At 37.2% G+C, this 21577-nt stretch overlaps 1 protein-coding gene across 2 annotated transcripts in view; it reads right to left on the reverse strand.

Moving 5' to 3' along the window:
- MYO16 (myosin XVI) overlaps positions 1 to 21577 on the reverse strand; it is a 594113-nt gene that overhangs the window by 278172 nt on the left and 294364 nt on the right. For both annotated transcript variants that reach the window (XM_077854971.1, XM_077854970.1), the window contains exons 12-14: positions 17139 to 17204; positions 8015 to 8142; positions 3179 to 3284 (exon numbers count right to left, since the gene is read on the reverse strand). In XM_077854971.1, the coding sequence (XP_077711097.1) occupies positions 3179 to 3284; positions 8015 to 8142; positions 17139 to 17204 (300 nt within the window). The remainder of the gene's footprint in view (positions 1 to 3178; positions 3285 to 8014; positions 8143 to 17138; positions 17205 to 21577) is intronic.

A 21577-nucleotide genomic window follows, 5' to 3' on the forward strand; every position in this document is an offset into this window, starting at 1 on the left:
CTATTTTGTAACTATGTTGTTCTATAAATTCTCTAATTCTTTCATGTCAGTAGTCAGTATCTTATAATATCTGAACAGAGATAATTTATGGCTTCTGCCCAAGTCAACCCAAAATGTTAAATTATTTTGAGTTGTGTGGTAGAATTATGTAGGTTCTCAGTATATAGTTTGAGCTTAATAAATGGTCATGAATTGGAGTCATTAATGAATATATATGTCACCACAGATACGCCGCAGGACTGACTTATTGTACATTTGCCACAAAGAGAAAAATCTCCAGAATCAGCATATGTTTGGGAATCCAGAAGAACAGATTTGACTTTTTAAGGACTTCTTTTTCAAAAGTAGAAAATATGAGGAAATTACATTGATCTATTGATTAAATATAACTCCCTCTCATCTCTAAATGAAGAATCACATACTAAAATGTCCAGAATTTTCCCACATGAACACTGACATGGCAGAAATAACTGGTTTGCAGCTACAGATCATGAGGGCAGTGACAGAAAACCATACACAAATAGCACGATTCTCTCGGGGCAATGGGTTTCTAGATCTTAAACGTTTGAGCTTTCTGAGGTCACCATTCTAGGGAATAATCTAAGATAACAGCAGCGGTTTGTATTCCAATGTCTTCAGACACTTTTAAATATCAAATTGCTGAATGACATGCAGGTATCCCAAAGAGAGATTCTAGAGGGGCAGGGTGTGTACCTGCCAGACCTCACTGTGAAACACACACCGAGAGAGAGGGTACGGGTGTGACACGCCAATGATGTATGTCCTCACACACTCGCAGCAAAATGCACAGGGTTCTCATGACATACAGATGGTTTATTCACATTAAATTTATTTGGTATTATTAAAAGAAATTAATTTAGGTAGCTTGAGATAATTAACCGTATCTTAGGTGTGCCAAAAATACTTACAGATATCTTACTCGTGTGTTCATTCATTTGCCACATAGAAATTGAGTTCCTACCATGTGGCAGGCTCTAAGATGGTGTCTCTGAATTCAAGGGACATGAACATGACAGCCACTTAAGATACTGTCCAGGGGCACCTGGGGGGCTCAGTGGGTTAAGTGTCTGCCTTCAGCTCAGGTCTTGATCTCAGGGTCCTGGTATCAAGCCCCATGTTGGGCTCCCTGCTCAGTGGGAAGTCTGCTTCTCCCTCTCTCCATTTCTCCTGCTCATGTGCTCTCTCTCTCTCAAATAAAATCTTTAAAATAAAAAGATACTGTTGAGTAAATAAATAAATGACAGAGGCACCATGGCCCAGTGTGGGAGGACATGTGTTTGAAGGTGCCTTCAGGGAATGCCTAGGGTGGCTCAGTGGTTGAGTGTCTGCCTTTGGCTCAGGTCGTGATTCTGGGGTCCTGGGATCGAGCCCCGCATCAGGTTCCCCACAGGGAGCCTGCTTCTCCCTCTGCCTATGTCTCTGCCTCTCTCTGTGTGTCTCTCATGAATAAATAAAATCTTTATAAACAACAACAACAACAAAAACCCTAAAAAACAAAGGTGGCTTCAGCAAAGATAAGAGAACAGGGATCCTTTATGAGCTGGAGAAGAAAACAGCACTAGGTATGACTGATGAGATACTATGATCGTAGGGAAAGCAGGAAGAGGCTGGTATCAAAGTGAAAGCCAGGTTTCCCACCAAGAAATGAGAAAGTGATCGTTACGTTTATTTGATGGGTGACCCGGGGAGAAGGTGGGGAAATGTGGGAGCCCTGCATTCAGCTCCGGCCATGTCTTAGGGGCATACTGTGGAATGTCCAGGAAAGCTGTTGGGCCAGGATCTACACAGTAAAAAGGGGAGCAAGTAGGGTTTGGATGGGGTGTGACAGCACACGGCAGGGTCTGAGTCCTAGGACCAATGAGCAGGAGCAAGCACAGAGTGTAGGAACCCGAGGCTTCAAAAAGAATGAGGACACACATGAGAGTTTCATTTTGTCTCAATTCTCATGAACTTGGATTATTCTAAAGTTATTTCCTACGAAATGATGAAGTTGGAAGGTTAGCCCTGTAGGTGGAGACTCCCAGAGCAGCACACTTCGAGTTCTGAACCTTTTCTTGGTGCGTTATTGTTCAGTTGTCTTTTCCCACCCTCTAGAGCTCCTGCTCGCATGCGTACTCATTGCAGGATCCTTCTGGCAGTTCCAGAGTGGGTTCTTCCAGTCTACTGTGGCCAGTAAAACCTGCTAACAAAACTTACCAGAACTGTGTAAAAATGAGACCCAGCCAATGAACAAGCACATGCAAGGTGTGTCTTTGGGTAAAATTTCTGTGTTTTATTGTGTGGCCTGTATTTCTGACCTTTATCTTAGTTGCTCATAGGCCTCTCTGGCTCTTCCTTGAATATTTTAGGTGGATGAAGGATCCCAATTAGGTGTCTTCAAATAATGGCAAGTGTTACTGACTATAACTGAAAATCAGTTCTACATTGGGTGAAGGGAGTCAAAAGGTACAAATTCCCAGTTATAAGAGAAGTAAATCCTGTAGATACAATGCACAGCATGGTGAACACATTTAGCAAAACTGCTCTGTGTATTTAAAAGATGCTAAGCGAGTAAAACTTAAAAGTGCTCATCACAGGAAAAAAAAATTAACTACGTGTAGTGACGTATGTTCATTAAACTTACTGTGGTGATCATTTTGCAATCCATACATATATCAGATCACTATGTTGCATACCCCAAACTAACAAGCACAATGTTGTCCATAAAAAAAAAATTCAATATTGGGGATGAAGGTGTATTACCTGCTCATCAATGTCATTAATATTTCCTGTTACCAATTCTTTGATACACATTGAAACTTTATTATCAGCTCTCAATGATTCACCATTATAGGTGCTTATCGGGCCCATCCCCCAAAGGTATCTACACACCAAAGTGGAACTTTCTATGTGAACAACAATCTCTATGTATATTACATATTTTCAATTCAAGTGTTCTGAGCAAATATAAAAAGAGACTATGTTCAAAATATTTTAAAATATGTACAAGAAAATAAACCTTCTCTCTAACAGCATTGATTTTCACCAATCTTTTTTTATTTCCACAAATTTTGACGAATTTATGGTCAAACTATGGTCCTATTATGATGTCTCCTTTTATTCATAAACTACAGGTTTCTTGGCCTAACAGATTCTCCAACCCAAACAAGAAACTTACATGCTTAAATTTGGACTCAAACATAGGTCTGCTGTAGCCAGATCTGCAGGTTAGGTGTCTCATTATTTGTTTGCTGGCTTCAGACTTGCCTGATCCTCTTTCTCCACTAAAAGAAAACAGAAAGAGAAAACCTAAGTTTACCATTTTGGAGAATGTAGTAAACAATTCAACTAGCAGAGATCATTCTTAGATATGAAGATGGTGAGGGAATGACAGCACAACCTCTAATGAGTGCACGGTATCATCTAACTCTTTCCTTTGATTTGTTCATCTGAAATATTTAGTACATATGCATTGTGTCACACACAGTATGGTGTACTAGATGCTGAGGCAACATACAGATTTCATGCAATGTCCCTAGATGCTGGGACATCATATCAATGTGATGCAAGCCTGCCATCCAATGTTTCACAGGGTAGAGCCACACATATAGGTGTATTACAGCAGACAGGTGTCAGGCTGAAAAGAAAGTCACCGTCCACTTGTCCTCAGCTTCATCAATAAAGGTAAGTGAGGTGGACCCCAAGAGGCAGCCTCTACAGTGAGACGCATGTGTCCTAGAGCCCCACCACATGACCTTGTTAAATCTTTCTGAGCCTTCCAGGAAAGACATTACATCTTCCTCGGGAGATTCATGAAAATTTTCTAAGCTTTCCTTGTCTTTTCTTCAAAATGAACACAGAGAAAACATCTCCTAAAACTAAGTTATAAAATGGTCAGATGTGACCACGTGAGTAAGGTCCCTGGCATGCAGCGGGTCCTAAAACGGCCAAGTTGCCTCGTGAGGCAGCTGTTGGTCTAACCTTCCATGTGTTCTGTTTTCCTTCAATCTAGGAATAAGCACTAACCAAACTTGTTATTCATAGTGACAATACCTTTGCTATTTCTCAGGCATACTTCATAACTCATCCAATTCATTATTTAAAGATTTATTTATTTATTTTAGAGAAAGAAAGAGCACAAGTTGTGGGGGGGCAGAGGGAGAGGGAGAGAATTGCAAGCAGACTCCATGCTGAGTGCAGAACCTGCCACAGGGTTTGATTTCATGATCCTGAGATCATGAGCTCAGCCGAAACCAAGAGTCAGAATAACAGAATAACAGAATAACATTTCTGACATGAGAGGAGAGGTGAGCTGATTCTTGGAGAAGGGGTAGCATGGGAGGCAGCATTCATTTAACAAAAAAATCTCAATCAGTACTTCCTGAGCATGTACTGTGCAAGCTGAACCAGGTGGTGAGTCTATCACGGTAGATGAGGCTAGAGGTCCACATGAAGACCCAGGCACCTGCGAAGGTGTGAGGCTGCACTGGAGGTTGTGAGAATGACCCCCTTCCACCCCACTACTGTGTGCACTCCATCACGACATGTAGGTGTAGAGAAGATGATCACCAGTTCTCTTAGCTAGCTAAGATCACATGCATTTTAACCATCCCATAACATCTCAGAATGGCCATCCATATTCCATGCAAACTCTGAGTAAAAGGCAAGGGAATAAAACTAAAAAATGATATGGGATATTTTATGAAAGAGTTGACTCTTTAGGATATCATATTAAAACTAAAAATCCTAGTTCAGTGTATTCAAGAAACATTCCTTGATCTGAAAAACCATCAATGATTCAACTAGAAATTGACCAAAGTTTTTGGGTGGTGCCAAACATGGACCCATAAGAATTGTAAAGCTTATCTGAACAGCCTTGTCTGCTAAATCTGCACATGATAGAGACAGACCCTATACTGCCTATTTCACAAGTTACTTGTATGTTCAGCATATAACATTAATTTAGATTTGCTTCCCACACTGTTAGGATAATGGATTTTTGTCACTTGTGCTCTAACAATTAATTAAAACCATCCATCAAGGACTTCTGAAAATTAAAGATAAGATAGATTATGGTGAACACCAAATTCTCAGTTACAACCCAGGACAAAAATCTGAAAATTAGGGCAGCCTGGGTGGCTCAGCGGTTTAGCGCCGCCTTCAACCCAGGGCGTGATCCTGGAGACCCGGGATCGAGTCCCACATCGGGTTCCCTGCACGGAGCCTGCTTCTCCCTCTGCCTGTGTCTCTGCCTCTCTCTCTGTCTTTCTCTGTCTCTCTCGTGAATAATTAAATAAAATCTTTTTTTAAAAATCTGAAAATTATTAAAAAACTATTCCTCAAGATGAAGCCTAGTGTGCTGGTGGGGCCTATAATTATCAACAAAGTGAAAAATAAAATTAAAAATTTTAAATAAAATTTTAAAATTCCTGCTCTCATCCTAAGTTATATAGTACATCTATTCCAGAAATATTTGTATGTTGATCTCCAAATTTTAAATTATCCTTCATAAATGCTGCTTATAAAACACTATAGACTTTCTTGGGGTGTCTGGGTGGCTCAGTCAGTTAAGCATCCAACTCTTGGTTTGGGCTCAGGTCATGATCTCAGTCAGGGTCTTTAAGGTGAGCCCCGTGTAGGGCTCTACACTCTCCAGATAGTCTTAGCAGAGCCCTACATGGGGAAAGACTCTTTCCCTCTCCCCATGCCCTTCCCTCCTGATCTCTCTCTTTCTCAAATAAATAAATCCTTTAAAGACAAACTAGAGGGATCCCTGGGTGGCGCAGCGGTTTGGCGCCTGCCTTTGGCCCAGGGCGCGATCCTGGAGACCCGGGATCGAATCCCACGTCGGGCTCCTGGTGCATGGAGCCTGCTTCTCTCTCTGCCTGTGTCTCTGCCTCTCTCTCTCTCTCTCTGTGACTATCATAAATAAATAAAAATAAAAATATAAAGACAAACTAGACCCTCAAAAATGACCTTTAAACAATGTATTTAGCTAAATTCTAAATTTACAAATTTTAATAAATTAGTATAATACGTGCAGAAAGCCTTTATCTTAGTCAAGACAATCAAGGAGACAGAGAAGCCACATAAAAACATAAATTATGAAAGAAGAGAATGATAGAAATAATAAGTCCTATAATAATATTATTATAATAATAATAATAATAGATTTTTTCTTCATTTATTGAAACCTGAATGGGGAAATCCTTTTTTCTTTTTTTAGAAAAATTGATATATACATGGCATTATTAGCCTTTAAAAAATGTCCCAAAGAAATACTGCTTCTGCAGGATATTAACAAGTCCTACTGGAAAAACAATTCCATGAGCAAATCCATGTGAAAAAGCATTGAGTTAAAGATAAACAGGTTTATTTACTAAAAGAACTTGCTAGATACTGTGAAATCTGTAACAGGCAGATTCCCAAAGGACAATTCATTGGCAACTCAGAACTTTGCTATGGACCAATGTCTTTCAAAAGAATTCAGTGGATTCAATAAAAATTTAGGAAAACCCATGGATTCATGGCCATCATTTTGGGAAGCCTGGGATGGGCTGCTGGAAACCCCAGGAGCCAGCCATGTACCTGAGGAGCCAGCCATGTACTGGTATCTGGGTGTGAGAGTGGGGGAGCCTCATTCAGGCCCAGAAGCCAGACTGTGGGCTCATATCCCACATACAGCATCCACTGGACCCTAGACTAATGCATCACCATTTGCTAATTCGTACTCTTGGGCTCACAATCCCAGATTCACTATTTACTAGTTGGAGACCCAAGACAAGGGGTTACTCCTCCGAATAAACAGTTATCTGACACATAAAATCATGATGCTGATAATAATACCCATCTTATAAGATTGTTAAGCAATGGATAAGGGAATACATGGAAAGCACCTTCTGGAGGGTCTGGCACTTATTAAGTTCTCAATAAACATCAGTTGTTATTACTGCCCATACTAGTGTATATGCCCCACCATCTCATTATTTTAGAAATGCTCCCCTTTTTGGTCAAAGTTAGACTAGAGAATCCACCAGGTAAAGCAGGTAAGAACACAGTCACCTGACTGAAGAATAGCTATGGCCACCACTGCCCCTACGCCTCTCTTACCCTGGGAACACTTTAGAACAAGCGTAAAAGCAACTCTTTGCATGCTATTTTGAAAATCAGAACACTGAAGTTTGCAAGCCATCCATCTGACCCACTATGGGACTTCTGATCAAATTGATAATGTAAAAGTGCATAAATAAATGCTTATTTAAGTACTTAAATGTCTTCTGGGTTCTGGCCAGGTGTTCCTGTTTACTCTCTTTCATTGCACTTTGATGAGTTATGCAAAACTTTAACTGATTATACCTCGGGCAAAGCCTTGAGGATTTATAGAAGTCCCCTCTGGTAGACGTTGCTCCTAATATGAAACATAATTCTCATGCAGATCTTATTTGAGTATCTAAATAATTCTTTAATTCTTTATCAATACATAATCACATTTCACCTCTACTTCTTCAGTTCCTGTGTGTCTGTGTGTGTGTGCGTGGTAAGTGTGAAGCTTTGTTTCAGTGATTGCCCTGAGCATCTGGCTATTTATTAGCTAATGTTGCCATTATATTTCAGTATAAAATACTTTTGGGCAATACTTTGGTAAAATACAAACAAAGGTATATACCTAGAAGCAGGTGGGAAAACCCACAATCGCAAGGTAATAATGTGTACCCTGTATTTTGGACAGTACCACATAGTGGGTGCTAATAGTGGGTACCTTTCTTTCCCCATGATTTCTGAGGTTTGAAAGCAAAAACACTGGTTCTAAGCAATAAATCTTCAAAATGAATTGAGCTTCAGGTTAAGTGCATGGATATTGATTTAGCCACACTTGGGGCTATTTCTAAGAGAGATGCTCCTCCTTGTAATGAGTCAAATGTATTTATTGCAAAGACATGGGACTGCCTCACGTCCAAGCTCCCAGTGCAGCACTGAGCATTGAGGGGCGAGGGGGAGGCAAGGGGCGGCTCACCTAAGGATGAAGCACTGTGGGCGCTGCTCCTGGAAAAGCTGGTGAAAGGCTCTCTCAGCGCAGGAGAAGATGTGCGGTGGCAGGGACGAGCAGGGCTGCCCGGTGCTGCTGAGATACAGCTGAGACACCTGCCAAGCAGTGCAGGAAAGAGACAACCATGAGAAGGTTCAGGCTCTTCCTCGTCAGGACACAGTTGACTTATTTCCAATGTTCAAACTGCCAAGGAAGCTCTATTTCTGAGACTCATTTATAATTATGAAACGTTCAGGAAATTATGCCCTTTTCAGCATGTTTTAAATGTTCACAATGATAAAACAGAGGCAGATATTTGATCCTTCATTACTTGGTTCACAAGCTTGAAATTATTCTGCTGTCCTTAAGCAGAGCAATTCACACAAATCCAGTTTGATAGAAAGCCACAAAGTAAGGGGCACCTGCGGTAATTGCATCACATGCAACAACTCTCGGAAACATTCCATTTCAGTAACATGAGACAGAAAGGATTTTTAATCCAAGTAGAAACCAACTGCAGCTGAAACACAGAAGAATTTACAAACTTCTCAGAGAAACAAAAATTAACTTAGTTACAGTGACATAGTGATTTATGAGGATTGCCATGGGGCCAGCCTCGGTAGTTCTTTTGAGTTTCTAGTAAATTCTGTTACATTAGAATACACACTGGATGATGGGGAGATGTCTGAGTCATGAAGAAATATCAGACAAAATTAATTTTTCTTTTACAAAATAACTGGCAAGTAGCCTTACGATGTCAGGGTTGGGAAGTTCATCAGAAGATGGAGGGATGTGTTCAGACAAGATCAAAGTGCATCCATCCTGTCATGGCGGCCTGGGTCTTTGGCTCTATGGGCATTAGGGGGCTGATGGGAAAGACCTGGATGAGGCATTTTGACTGGATGGTCACAGCGCATCAGGAGCACTTCCCTGATTCTAGGGGTGGAATGGAGGTTACACAGGTGAATGAATACCTTTGTTTGTAGGAAACGCACAATGCATGTATTCAAGGTTGACCAGTAAATCATTTGAAAATGGCTGGAGAAAAATATTGTTTGTGCTATTTATCTGCAAATTTATAATATGTCTGAAGTTATTTAAAGTCATAGGGAAAATACTTTTTTTAAAAAATAGGATACATGGATTGGGATGCCTAGGTGACTCAGTCAGTTAAGCATCTGACTCTCGATTTTGGATCAGGTCATGATCTCAGAGTCATTGAGCTCCGTGGACAGTGCAGGGTCTGCCTGAGATTCTCTCTCTCCCTCTCCTTCTGCCCATTTCCCCGCTTTCACACACACTCTCTCACTAAATAAATAAAACCTTTAAAAAAAATAAAACTGAATAAATGATCTACATTTATAAGAAATAATTGAATGAATCTCACAAACATAACATTGAAGTGGAATCTATCAGACATATGAGAGAACATTCTATAAGATAAAGTATAAAACCAGGTAAAGCTAATCTACGCTGTTAGAAGTCAGGTCAGTGGTGATGATGAAAGATGATCAGCTGTCTACATGATGAGATGAAGTGCAGTGAGTGACACAGGCATGTGACTTGGGGTCAGGCTACTATTGACCTTCAGATGCTACATAGAAGAAGGAGGTCCCCAGTTGACCTTGACCATGGGTAACTGAGACCATGGAAAGTGAAACCACAGGTAAGTGGGACAACCATATATGTGAACATATACAAGACTGGATGAGGGGCAACTGGGTGGCTCAGTCAGTGAAGCGTCTGTGCCTTTGTCTCAGGCCATAATCCCGGGGTCCTGGGATTGAGCCCTATATCAGGCTCCCTGCTCTGCTCTCTCTCTCAAATAAATAAATAAATAAATAAATAAATAAATAAATAAATAAATAAATAAATAAATAATCTTTTAAAAAAGACTGCATGAAAGGATAATAGTTTTGGGAGAGTGGTTGTCATTGCTTATGAAAAGGCATTTGCCTGTGTTGATAGCACACAAAACCATCTAATCTAAGACATCATATAATTAACATAGCTTTATTTTCTGTTCTAGACAGAAAACAAATGTCACAGTTGAAGTAGGGCACTGTGTGTTCTTAGCACATCTCTATAGCTGTATCCCAAGCTCAGGAGTGTATGTGACCAAGCACCTCTTTATTTGAAATAGTTCTCAGATTTTTGTACTTGAATTATTCCTTTAAAATGGGTAACAAGTCTATGGCCATAAAAAAATTAAAAAATAAAAAAAAATAAAATGGATAACAAAATAATTGTTGATAGTGATGTATACATTATAACTCATAAACCAACCGGGCTGTTCTAGTCCAGCTCTATTTCTTTGCAGGATAAATTTCTGTTCCTTTTGCAAACTTGTACTAACACCATTTCATGTCCCAAGTCTAACATGGGCCTAATCAAATTTCAACAGAATGTTTTTATTTATTTTTTTTTTCAGAATGTTTTTAAACTCCATTTGTAAAATCTTATTGAGAATTTCCTTAGACATTACAAACATGGCAAGACAGAAGAGATTCAGGAGTATATACGACTCCTACTCCATTGCTTCAAATCTCACATCTTCTCTTAAGGCCAAGTTTCACTAGACATTAGACATGTAAGGGATCTTGGGTATCTAAGTTTTTTCATGATAACCAAACTAATAATGTTTCTCAGATCCCTTCTCTTAAAAATCCTCTCCTTTCCATACAGTGTTAGACTTTATATTGTAGAATATTCCATTGCTACCACCTGGTAATACTTAGCTCAATGCTGATTCTATGCTTTATAAGTAATGTAAATACAAAATAATAATGCTAATAGAATAGTGCATTTAATTAAGATAATAATCAATTCTACTTAATTATTTCTATTGAAGCTTGAAGATTTTCACTTATGTTTCAGTTTTCTGACAAGCCATGTAAACTTTAGGCTGGTTATCATTGCCACTACCGTTTTTATTATCAATATTTTTTTTTAATTTTTTTAATTTATTTATGATAGTCACAGAGAGAGAGAGAGAGAGGCAGAGACACAGGCAGAGGGAGAAGCAGGCTCCATGCACTGGGAGCCCGACGTGGGATTCGATCCCAGGTCTCCAGGATCGCGCCCTGGGCCAAAGGCAGGCACCAAACCACTGCGCCACCCATGGATCCCTATTATCAATATTATTGCATGTTCTCATCAGGTCCAGCCACTACCACCAGCAACAGCCACTCCCTTCCCATATGCCTTCTCTCTCCACCTTATTCTGTCCACATCTGCATCATCTGGGAACACAAGGATTCTGGGTAGGGAAAATTTTTAGTGCACTATTGGAGCTCATGGGTGAGAGGGCATCATATCAGCCTCAGTCATGGGTAACTTCCTTTGTTGGACTCTATTTCTAATGAATAAGGTCTTTTTTTTTTTTTTAATGGATCACCCCCCTCCTACTTTCCACTGTGCATGACACTTCCCAATAAACTGGGGAGAGATTGAAGAGTCCTGCCTTGTTCTGATTTCTGAAACCAATCATGCAGTTCCACAAGGCCATCCAGAGGCTCCCCAGCTGTCCAGGACCCCTAACCTGGTGGAACCTCCCTCATGTCAACAGCTTGATGTGCATAGGCTCTTGGCTTCACACTATGGTAGGAATATGTCACTCTACTTGCCTGATTGGATTACCTACCCATTATCTATATAGCCTTATCTAGATGACATATTCTGGGAAAAAAATATCTTGTTTTTTTACAAAGATTCACACATAATAACGAACAAAATTGCCTCTGGACTCAGCATTTGTGCCACCGAAAACCGTCTGTCATGCATTTGCTCTGTGGTTACACGACCTGGATTTAAATTCTCTTCCTCTCATTCATGGAAGACTTTAGAAAATTTCTCAAATCTACTATAGGCTTGGGTTTTTAAATTCCAGAGTGGAAATAATAATTCTTATATTTATTGCATTGCCTTTTGTGATTAGCTGTGATGATGATATATGTAGAGCCCTTTGCAGTAGACCTGCCACATGACAAGCCCTAGACAATGCTGCATCCTCTTTCCAGCCCCACTCGTCCAGAAGTGATAAACTCTGTTCAAATCAGCAACTCACCAAACTCAAACATGGCAATGGAGATATTAGACCAGCACCAAGTGGAATCTGAAATTAAATTAAGCCCTAAGGGGCAGCCCGGGTGGCTCAGCAGTTTAGCGTGGCCTTCAGCCCAGGGCATGATCCTGGGGACCCAGGATCGAGTCCCACATCAGGCTCCCTGCATGGAGTCTGCTTCTCCCTCTGCCTCTCTCTCTCTCTCTCTCCTCTCTCATGAATAAATAAGTAAAATCTTAAAATAAATAAATAAATTAATTAATTAATTAATCCCTAAGACTGGCATCCCATACCAGATGCTATTTTACACAGTGGGAGACCTTAATCTCACTGCCAGTAACGGACAAAAAGAATATGGGTGTTGATCATTTCTATACCCTTGTGTACTTGAAAATACAACCTTGAGAAATTATCTCCAGGTATTTTATCTGGAATGGTATCTCATTTTGCACATTGAGATTTCAAGGTGATATAGCTTTGGTTTGTGAAGTTCATAGTAAAAGAAACAGTGAGAAATACCTGAGACAAGTCTGATGTCAATGTTTGAGGGGCCAATGAGTATCTACTGCTGAAGGGTCCACTCTCATGACATTCACATGTTCACTGGTTTCCACAATGATACAAACACCAAGATGCTCATCCTTTCTGATTACTACCTCAACAATGCATTAGACCTGGTTCTTTTCTTTTTAAAAAATATAAATATTTATTTATTTGAGAGGGTGGAGGGAGAGTGCACAATAGGGAAGGGGTAGAGGCAGGGAGAGAAGCAGACTCCCTACTGAACAGGGAGCCTGAAACAGAGCTTATCCCAGGACACTGAGATCATGACCTGAGCCAAAAGCAGATGCTTAACCAGTTGAGCCACCCAGGAGCCTCTAGACCTGGTTCTGTAGTAGCCGCCAACTGCCCTGTCATTGTGGTCTCCCCAACCCTCCTCCCTTCTCTCCCTACTCCCTTTCCCTATCCTCCTCCTCCTTCATTGCTTTCTATTATTTTTCTACCTCATTCTTAAGCTTGGTGTGAATCCTAGAAATCTTACAAAATGAAATATCTATGTGAATTATTCCTAATCTTGCATCCAATGTAGAACCTCAACATTATTCCAATGTAATCACCAAAAACTTCATATATTCACCTGACCCTGGTTTTCCTCATCAATTTCTCTTTTCTTCCATTTTTTTTTCATTACAGATTCTCCTCAACCCCCAAATTCAAAACCTATATCTTCAAGGGATGTTTTTTTCTTGTTTGTTCCTCAGGTGAAATTCTCTGCAGATTCTTATTGTCTTTTCACAGATTCGCTCAACTTCTGCCCATTACCACTAGAGCCCCCACACAGGCCCAAATAGGCTTGCTCTTGGATTATTTCAGTAGCTACTAATTAGTCTTCTTGCTCAAATGTTTTGTTTTGTTTTTTTTTCTCAAACTGATGACGACAGACTTGTAAACATTATTTGTATCAGACTTGTTTGTTTTCTATGGGTCTTTATTTTTCAAAATTAAAACCCAAACTCTCTAACTCAGTTTTATACTCTAGATCTAAACCAGATTTTTCAATTCTGTAGCTTTTTGAACTTTTTGCTCTTATAAGATTGGTCTGTGCCTTCTTCTCAATGATCCTATTTTTTTTTGTCCCCATAATGTAATTCTAGATAATTCTCCCAAGTATACCTCTCCTTACCAGAATCTTATTCTTAATAATTCCCTAAGATTTGTACCAATCACATTGCTTTTCCACATTCCTTTTTTAACTTGATAAGATTTATTTCCCTCCAGCCTCCTGACTTATCAGTTAACAGTATGCAGTCTCAATACAGCTATCTTACTGTCCTCAGCCACAAGAGAAATCTGTGATTATTTTTTATCATTATTTATGAAGTATCTTTAGAATGTCAATGCAGTTCTTAAGGATGAGGAGACTCTTAGCATCCCCAAATATCTAGTATAGCATATTGTGTTTAATCGACTCAATACATGCTTCTTTTTGCAAAGTCTGTTCAGAAAGATCTGGCCACTTTTCCATTTACTCCTCCCCTACCTCTTACAGGTTTAAAATGTCACTTGCCTTCAGCATAAATAAGCAGCACAATAATGAGGCCCTTTCTGTTGGTGATACTTCATTTACAACTGTCTGCCTACTGGCCCACTAAGCGCCACTCCTCCCTAGTGACTGTTCACATCACATCAACATTGCTTATGGCCAGAAGCCACCTCATGGACAGGGCTGCCTGCTGCCTTGTTTTATATTAGTCTCACAATGCAGTTCAACACTGAGTGCTCTACATCCGTGATTAATGGCCTCCTAGAAATAACAAATGAATGTTATACAAAGCCTAATATAACATAGTTAATGGTAACAAAATTAAAGTGAGCTGCAGATGATGCATGTGGAGTTCTTTTCAATATGAAACACAGTGTTACCCTCTTGGCCTACATAATCTTTACAGATATAATCATATTCAGTGTCTTAGTTTCTTCTTTTATTAAACTAATGAGGGAAGAAACTAAACTATCTGAACAAAATTTATTAAAGATAATAAGCATATTAAAAAATAAAAAATAAAGATAATAAGCATACATATAATTACATAATCAATAGACATAAAAATAAATGAAACTTTCTCTTGCATGTCCATAAGACAATGAGATAACTTGATGTGGTTCAGTACACAAGTAACTGATTTAAAATTGCAAGGTACTAATATTGCTACAGAGGATGTCCACTAATTCAACCTAAAAATTAAGTCCTTATATCTACCTAATATCTATAACTATATTATGAGTTATTACTTATAGACCAGGAAAGTACACACTATTTGATTCTACATAGTGGAAGTGAATTTCAAAAGTACCAGACACAGTAAAATCTCACTATGGCCTATAAAATGTGGGCAATTTTATTGTAAGCTTTTTATCAGTGCATATTTCACCTAAATATATTTATTTTCCCCTTACATTCTATACCAGGGTCCATTGTAAATGATGGATATAAAGGATGATACATAGAAGTTACATGCTGCACTCACCATTTTAAGTTTTAATGAACTGTTCATGCAAAAATCTCAATGTATCATGTTTTATTCCTACATTAATAAAGAAGTATGTCTCTAAATGTCTCTCCTTTTCTCTATTAACATGTATTTCTGAAAGACCTGCAAATGCAACATGTTATTTGAAGCCATAAAACTACCACCCTGTTAACACCCTAAAAACAAACAAGCCACAAAATCATAAGTCTGTTCCATTTGAGATACAATATAACATGACAAGTAATGCCATACTAAAACAATTTATTATATTATATTTCTCCTAATACTTAGTATTTGACCTCTAGATCTATAGAAGCATTTACATAATATCTATGTATGTATATATTTTATGCAATTATTTAAAACTACCTTTTCTCTCACCATAAGCTTCTTATCGATCCTATAATCCAATATAATACCAGAATAGCACATTAATAGTCAGCTTTAAATGGCAGGGTTTCTCTCTCTCTCTCTTAAATTAAATAATAAAGAACTTGTGAAGTACCAAAGATTCAGAAAGTTGTGTTTAAAGCAAAATAAAAAGCCCTAAATACTTATTTATGAAAGGCAGAAAAGTAACCTCATAACTATATAATTTCAATGACTATCAAGTGAAACTCCAAGAACTTAGAAAGAAGGAGACCATAAAAATAAAAAGTAGAAATCAATTGTATAAAGAATAAATATACAGTAGAAAAAATTTTAAGTCAGGAAATGTTTTTCTTAGAAAAGATTAATACAATCAAGAAATTCCTAGCAAATTGATTTTAAAAAGCCACAGAAGGCATGCATGACAAACACTGGGAAGGAAAATAAATCATTCAAAAGTCTACAAACATTTAAAAAATAAATAGGACTCATGAATAATTAAATGCCCAAAACTTTGGGACATAAAATATAATGAACAAAATCCTTGAAAAGCAAAATTATTAAGAACTGACATAAAAAGAAATAAAAATACGAACGGTCCATATGTCTGTTTAATCATCACAGATGAGGTTAACTTCCTCCTCCAATAGAACTCCAGAGATCACTGCAGGTGATTGCTCCTGCTCTGGTCTGTCACATGCCCACACACTCAGGTTGCCCAAAGCTAAGGCTGGGATCAGCCTGAGTGCAATGAGGACAGTGGGCAAGGTGCAGCAGTTTTAAAGCAAGAGTAGAAGGGACTTTGGTAAGAAGGGTGGGGGTTGGGGTAGTGAAGGGGCACTCTTTATCTCAGGCAGTATTTCTGTAAGAATTCTTCATTGATTCCTTGGAAGCTCAAAGAAGATGTTCTCTCTTCCTCCCTTTTCTCCTCCAGTCTCCCTCTTACTACCACCCCCACCCAATATCTATGAGCAAATCTCTGCTTCAGGAATACGTGTCCTGTTTGTCATGCTCCTGCTCCCTTGGAGGGATTCTGCTTCAACTGGAACCAGCCTTGTGCTTACAAAAAAATAGAGCACTTGCATGATGATGATATTTTTACTCTTTACCACTTGAAAATCATCCTGTGTTTTCAGTTGCCTGGAATAATTTTCCAAAAGCAATTTCTCTTTGAATTTTGAGAGTCTCATAATTAAAAATGGAAAGTCATTTGGAAAAATGTGTAAGATTCAATATTATCCTTTCTTATTCTCATTGTTTTAACATCATAGAACTTTTCTGAAAGAGGTTATGATGTTGAAAATAAGGACTATAAACCAATGATCTTGAATTAGTCAAGAAGGTATGGAAAGTAGAGGAATATACTATTTAATTTTAGAAGTCTGTCTAGTGACTACAATTATAAGAAAATTACACATTATAAGTGTAAAGGAATCTTTTGATAAGATGACATTCTTTTCCATTTTTATCTCAGAACAAATTAAAGTCGCTATTATGCAAATATTCAATTTAGAATTTTCTGAGAAGTTTTACTTTACTTACTGTTTTGGAGTATCTCCTTAATCTATCACATCATTCTTGATGTGAATAAGTATGTCTCTGGTGCTACCCCTACATTTTTAAATGAAATTTGAAATGTTATACATACCATGGTGGAATATATTGGAAGCTCCTTGAATGGGTTAACAAGCAAGAGGATGTCTCCAATAAAAGTCTGTTAAAAGAAAAAGATATAAATAGTTGGTGGACTTTATAAATAGAACATTTAAAATTAAAAATGGCATAATTTTAAAATCATTGCACAAAATACAGAAAATAAATAAAATCCATACTTTAATATTTTGTGAACTGTTTTATAAGTTTGTAAATAAAGAAATAGAAAAGTCAAATTCAAATAAGATAAAACCAACAGGCTTGTTTCAGCAAACACATAACACATGAAATGACCGCATTCTAAAAATTTCTTTTCTTAAAGGGGTTTTGTGAGAATCCGACTGGATAAAAAATATAAAATTAAAACACATGACAAAATGCACTGAAGGAAATAAATGTGGTAATGAGTCCTATGCTGCTAAATAATAATAATAATAATAATAATAATAATAATAATAATAATAATAAAATGCACAACTGAAAAATGAATAAAGCACAAAAAGCAAATAAAAATATTTTTGTAATAAAAAAGGGACAAGTAATGAGATATAAAGGCACAAAGAAGAGAAAGAATAAATAGAAGTCAAATAATAAAATGACAGATTTAACCCCCCCAAATCAGGAATTACATCAAATATAAAGATACTAAATACTCTAATCGAAAGATAAAGATTATAGACCAGATTAAAGTACTAAATATATAGATTAAGACAATTTAGAAGTAAAAAGATAAAGAAAGATATACCTGAAAACAATAATAACAACAAAAATGTGGTTTAGTAACACTCAATTCACACATACACAAAAATAAAAGTGATGAAAAGGAACATTTCATAATGATAAAATGTTAAACCAGTTGGAAAGATACAGCATTTAAGATATCTATGAAACTAAAATCTAGCACAAAATATACAAAGCAAAAACAACTGTAAGGAGAAGAATAAATTCACAATAATAGTCAATATTTTAAACAATCTTTTTCTCAGTAACTCATGGAATAAGGAGACAAAATTTTGAAATAGAGAATTACCAAGTGATTAATTGACTTATATACAACACTGTTACCTAACAATTCATCGAAATTGAACACAGACTAGTTTCATTACATTTAAAGGACTTGAATCACAGAGCATATAGTCTGGTCATGTAGAATTAAGACAAATTAATACTGTATATCTAGAAAACCACCCACTGTTTGGGAATCATATAATGCATCTGCAAATAATCTATAAGTCAAAAAAGGAGCCATGATGCAAATGAGAAAATATTTTGATTATAACATATTTGTGAGACACAACTAAAGATATACTTAGTATGGAAATTATTGCATGAGGTGCTATTTATAAAGTTAAAAAGAAGAAGGGCTGGTAATTATTATCTAAGTATACTTTTCAAGGAGCTCATTAAATTACATCAAATTATATAGAAATATAATCAGCATAACAGCAGAAATTAATGTAATAGTAAACAAAAGCCAAAAGGTGGTGTTTTGAACAATGTAATAAAAAGGTGAGTACTCTAACACAACTGAGAAAACGAGAGAAAATGCACAAACTACCAGTATCCTAAGTATTACATTAACTAAAGACAGTATGACATGAAAACAGATAAACAGACATTCGGAATCATTTTTTAGTTACTAAGTTTGGATATTTAGAAAATGTAGACAATAACCCACCATCTTACCAAAACGAACATAGTTAAGATTTAGAACATCTGACAGTGTTTTTCTGTAAAAGAAATTTGAATCTATGTCTAAAAACATTTCCACAAAGAAATTTAAGCTTCACTGGGGAATTGGAACACCACTTCATTTTAAGATGCCTGCATAAACTTCGTATTATAAATCTAAGTAGTATATAGAAAGAAAGGAAGATTACAGATTGTTCTCCTTCATTAAGTATTTGCAAAAATCCTGAGCAAAGTATTGACAAATTAAATCCAGTAATACATTCAACAGATAATCTGTTTCAACTAAGTTGGCTTTATTGTAGTAATATAAGTTTGACTTCATATTAGTAAATCAACTCTCATAATTTTTAAAACTAAAGAGTAAAGACTAAAAGCCATATGATGATCTCAATAAACGCCAAAAAGCATTTAAGAGCATTCAATGCCCACTTTTGATTTAAAATGACTTTAAAAATTAATATAAAGAACTTCCTTAATCTAATAAAATTTAGCCATACCTATGACAGTGCTACTGCAAACAACTTGCTTAATGATTTTTTTCCTGAGATCCAAAATGAAATAGGGATTGTCACCTCTCATCATATTTTTATTAAGAGTGCAATCCCATCCCATGGGGGGAAAAAAAAAACATGAAAAGAAAGTAAGGAAACTATCAAGATTTAGAAAATAAAAATAAAAGTCATTACATACTATACAGTAGTATATGGAGAAAATCCAAAAGAATCTCCATATAAATCAATATTTACAAATGAATTTATTAGCAAGTCTGGCAGATGAAATATGAATTTCACAATCAAATTGTATTTCTATATTTCTAATACACAATACAAAAATGAAATTTGCTTGTAATTTTCAATAAGAAAATACCATTTTGTTATAGCATCAAAAGTTGAAAAATGCCTAGAAACAGATATAATACAAATGGTCAAGACTCCTACATCAAAAATTTAAAAATGTGCGGCACCTGGGTGGCTCAGTGATTGAGCGTCTACCTTCGGCTCAGGGTGTGATCCCGGGGTCCTGGGATCAAGTCCCGCATCAGGGAGCCTGCTTCTCCCTCTGCCTATGTCTCTGCCCCTCTCTCTGAGTTTCTCATGAATTAATAAATAAAATATATAAAAATAAAATAAAAAAAATCTGTTATGTTTAAAAAAATTTAAATGTTCCAGGGAAGTTAAACATGGACAAAGGAAAGATATTAATCTTCCATGATACACTGACAACTTCTATAAATCAAAATTTATTATACTGCTATAGTGATTAAGATATCTCAGTACCAGTTTAGGCAAAAATGGATCCATACAACAGAAGATGGGTTCTAGAGACAGACTTACTCCCCATGGTCATCTGGTCACCACAAAGGTGCCAGCGCAACTCAGCGGGGGAATATATCTGGGGAAACATTATTCTGGATCCTCCTCTTGTACCATAGTGAAATCACTTTCACACTGGTAATACACCTTAAATGTTAAAGTTAAAACAACCAAACTGAAAGAAGAAAATATAGGAAAATGGCCTAGGCCAAATTTTCTTACGTGGGACACAAAAAAAAGCTAAACATAAAGAATTTTGCAAAAACTGCAAGCTTCTATCCATCTACAGACCTCCTAGAAGATGAAAATGCAAGCCACAAACTGGGAAAAAATGCTTGGACATATGTATATCTGACAAAGAATATCCTGAATGTATAAAAATCCCCACATATCAAGAAGAAAAGTAAAACAATCCAGTTATTTTTAAATGTCAATATAACTGAATGGGCACCTCATGAGATGAGATGGCCAAGTGAGTGACACATATGTACTGGTCACCATTACCACTGTAGTCACCAAAATCACAATAGGATACCACAACCACCAGAATGGCTAGCATCTGTTAAGACCACTAATACCACAGCCAACACTGATTATACTGAGTGTTGGTGAGGTTGAGGAAACCCAAAGTCCTGGCAGGAGTGTAACCCCTCTGAAAAAGTGTTCGACTGTATCCACTCAGGCTGAAGGTACCTGTGATGCTGTGGCATTCCAGGGCTCGGTGCATGCCCCCAGAAGACAGCTCTACACTGCCCCCAAGGAAATCCTTGGGTACACGTCACCAAAAAAGGCACAAGATGGTTTATAACAGTATTATCCATATAATTTACATAATTGTAACAGCATAATTCAATAACCAAACAATGGAGACAACTCAAGTGCTCCCCCACTGTAGAGCAAATAAAGAGGATATATTCACACAGCTGCTAATTTTTTTTTTTTGCTAATTTTACAGAAGTAAAAATGGATAGCTGCTGCCAAAAGCAAGAGATTAGATAGTTATCAGAAAAACTACAATGAATGAAAGTTGGCACATGCAGAAGAGAACACACCAGGGTGAGTTCTTTTATATAAAGTACAGAAAAAAATACAAAATGAATCCATAGCTATGTTTGCCAAACTATTCTGTAATGCTTAAGGTAAAGCAGAGAAGGGGTTTCTTATATTCCCCTTCTTTATGAAGCTGCTGTTCACCTGGGCATGTTCCCCAAATGAAAATGAAATATACACCCATGAGTGGTGTACGACTTTCTTTAGATGTTGTGATTCAAGACAACATTGACTTAAAAGAAGGACTCTACAGCCAAGGAGAGGAGAAAAAAGAAGTAAAATGACTGAATCAAATGAAGGCTTTTGTAGCAAAGCATCCAAAGATTACTCAGAAAAATGAAGAAAAAAGGTAGACTGAGAGAGAAAGGAGAGCTCTGCT

This window comes from Canis aureus, chromosome 17, assembly GCF_053574225.1.
Source record: "Canis aureus isolate CA01 chromosome 17, VMU_Caureus_v.1.0, whole genome shotgun sequence".
NCBI classification, from domain to species: Eukaryota; Metazoa; Chordata; class Mammalia; order Carnivora; family Canidae; genus Canis; species Canis aureus.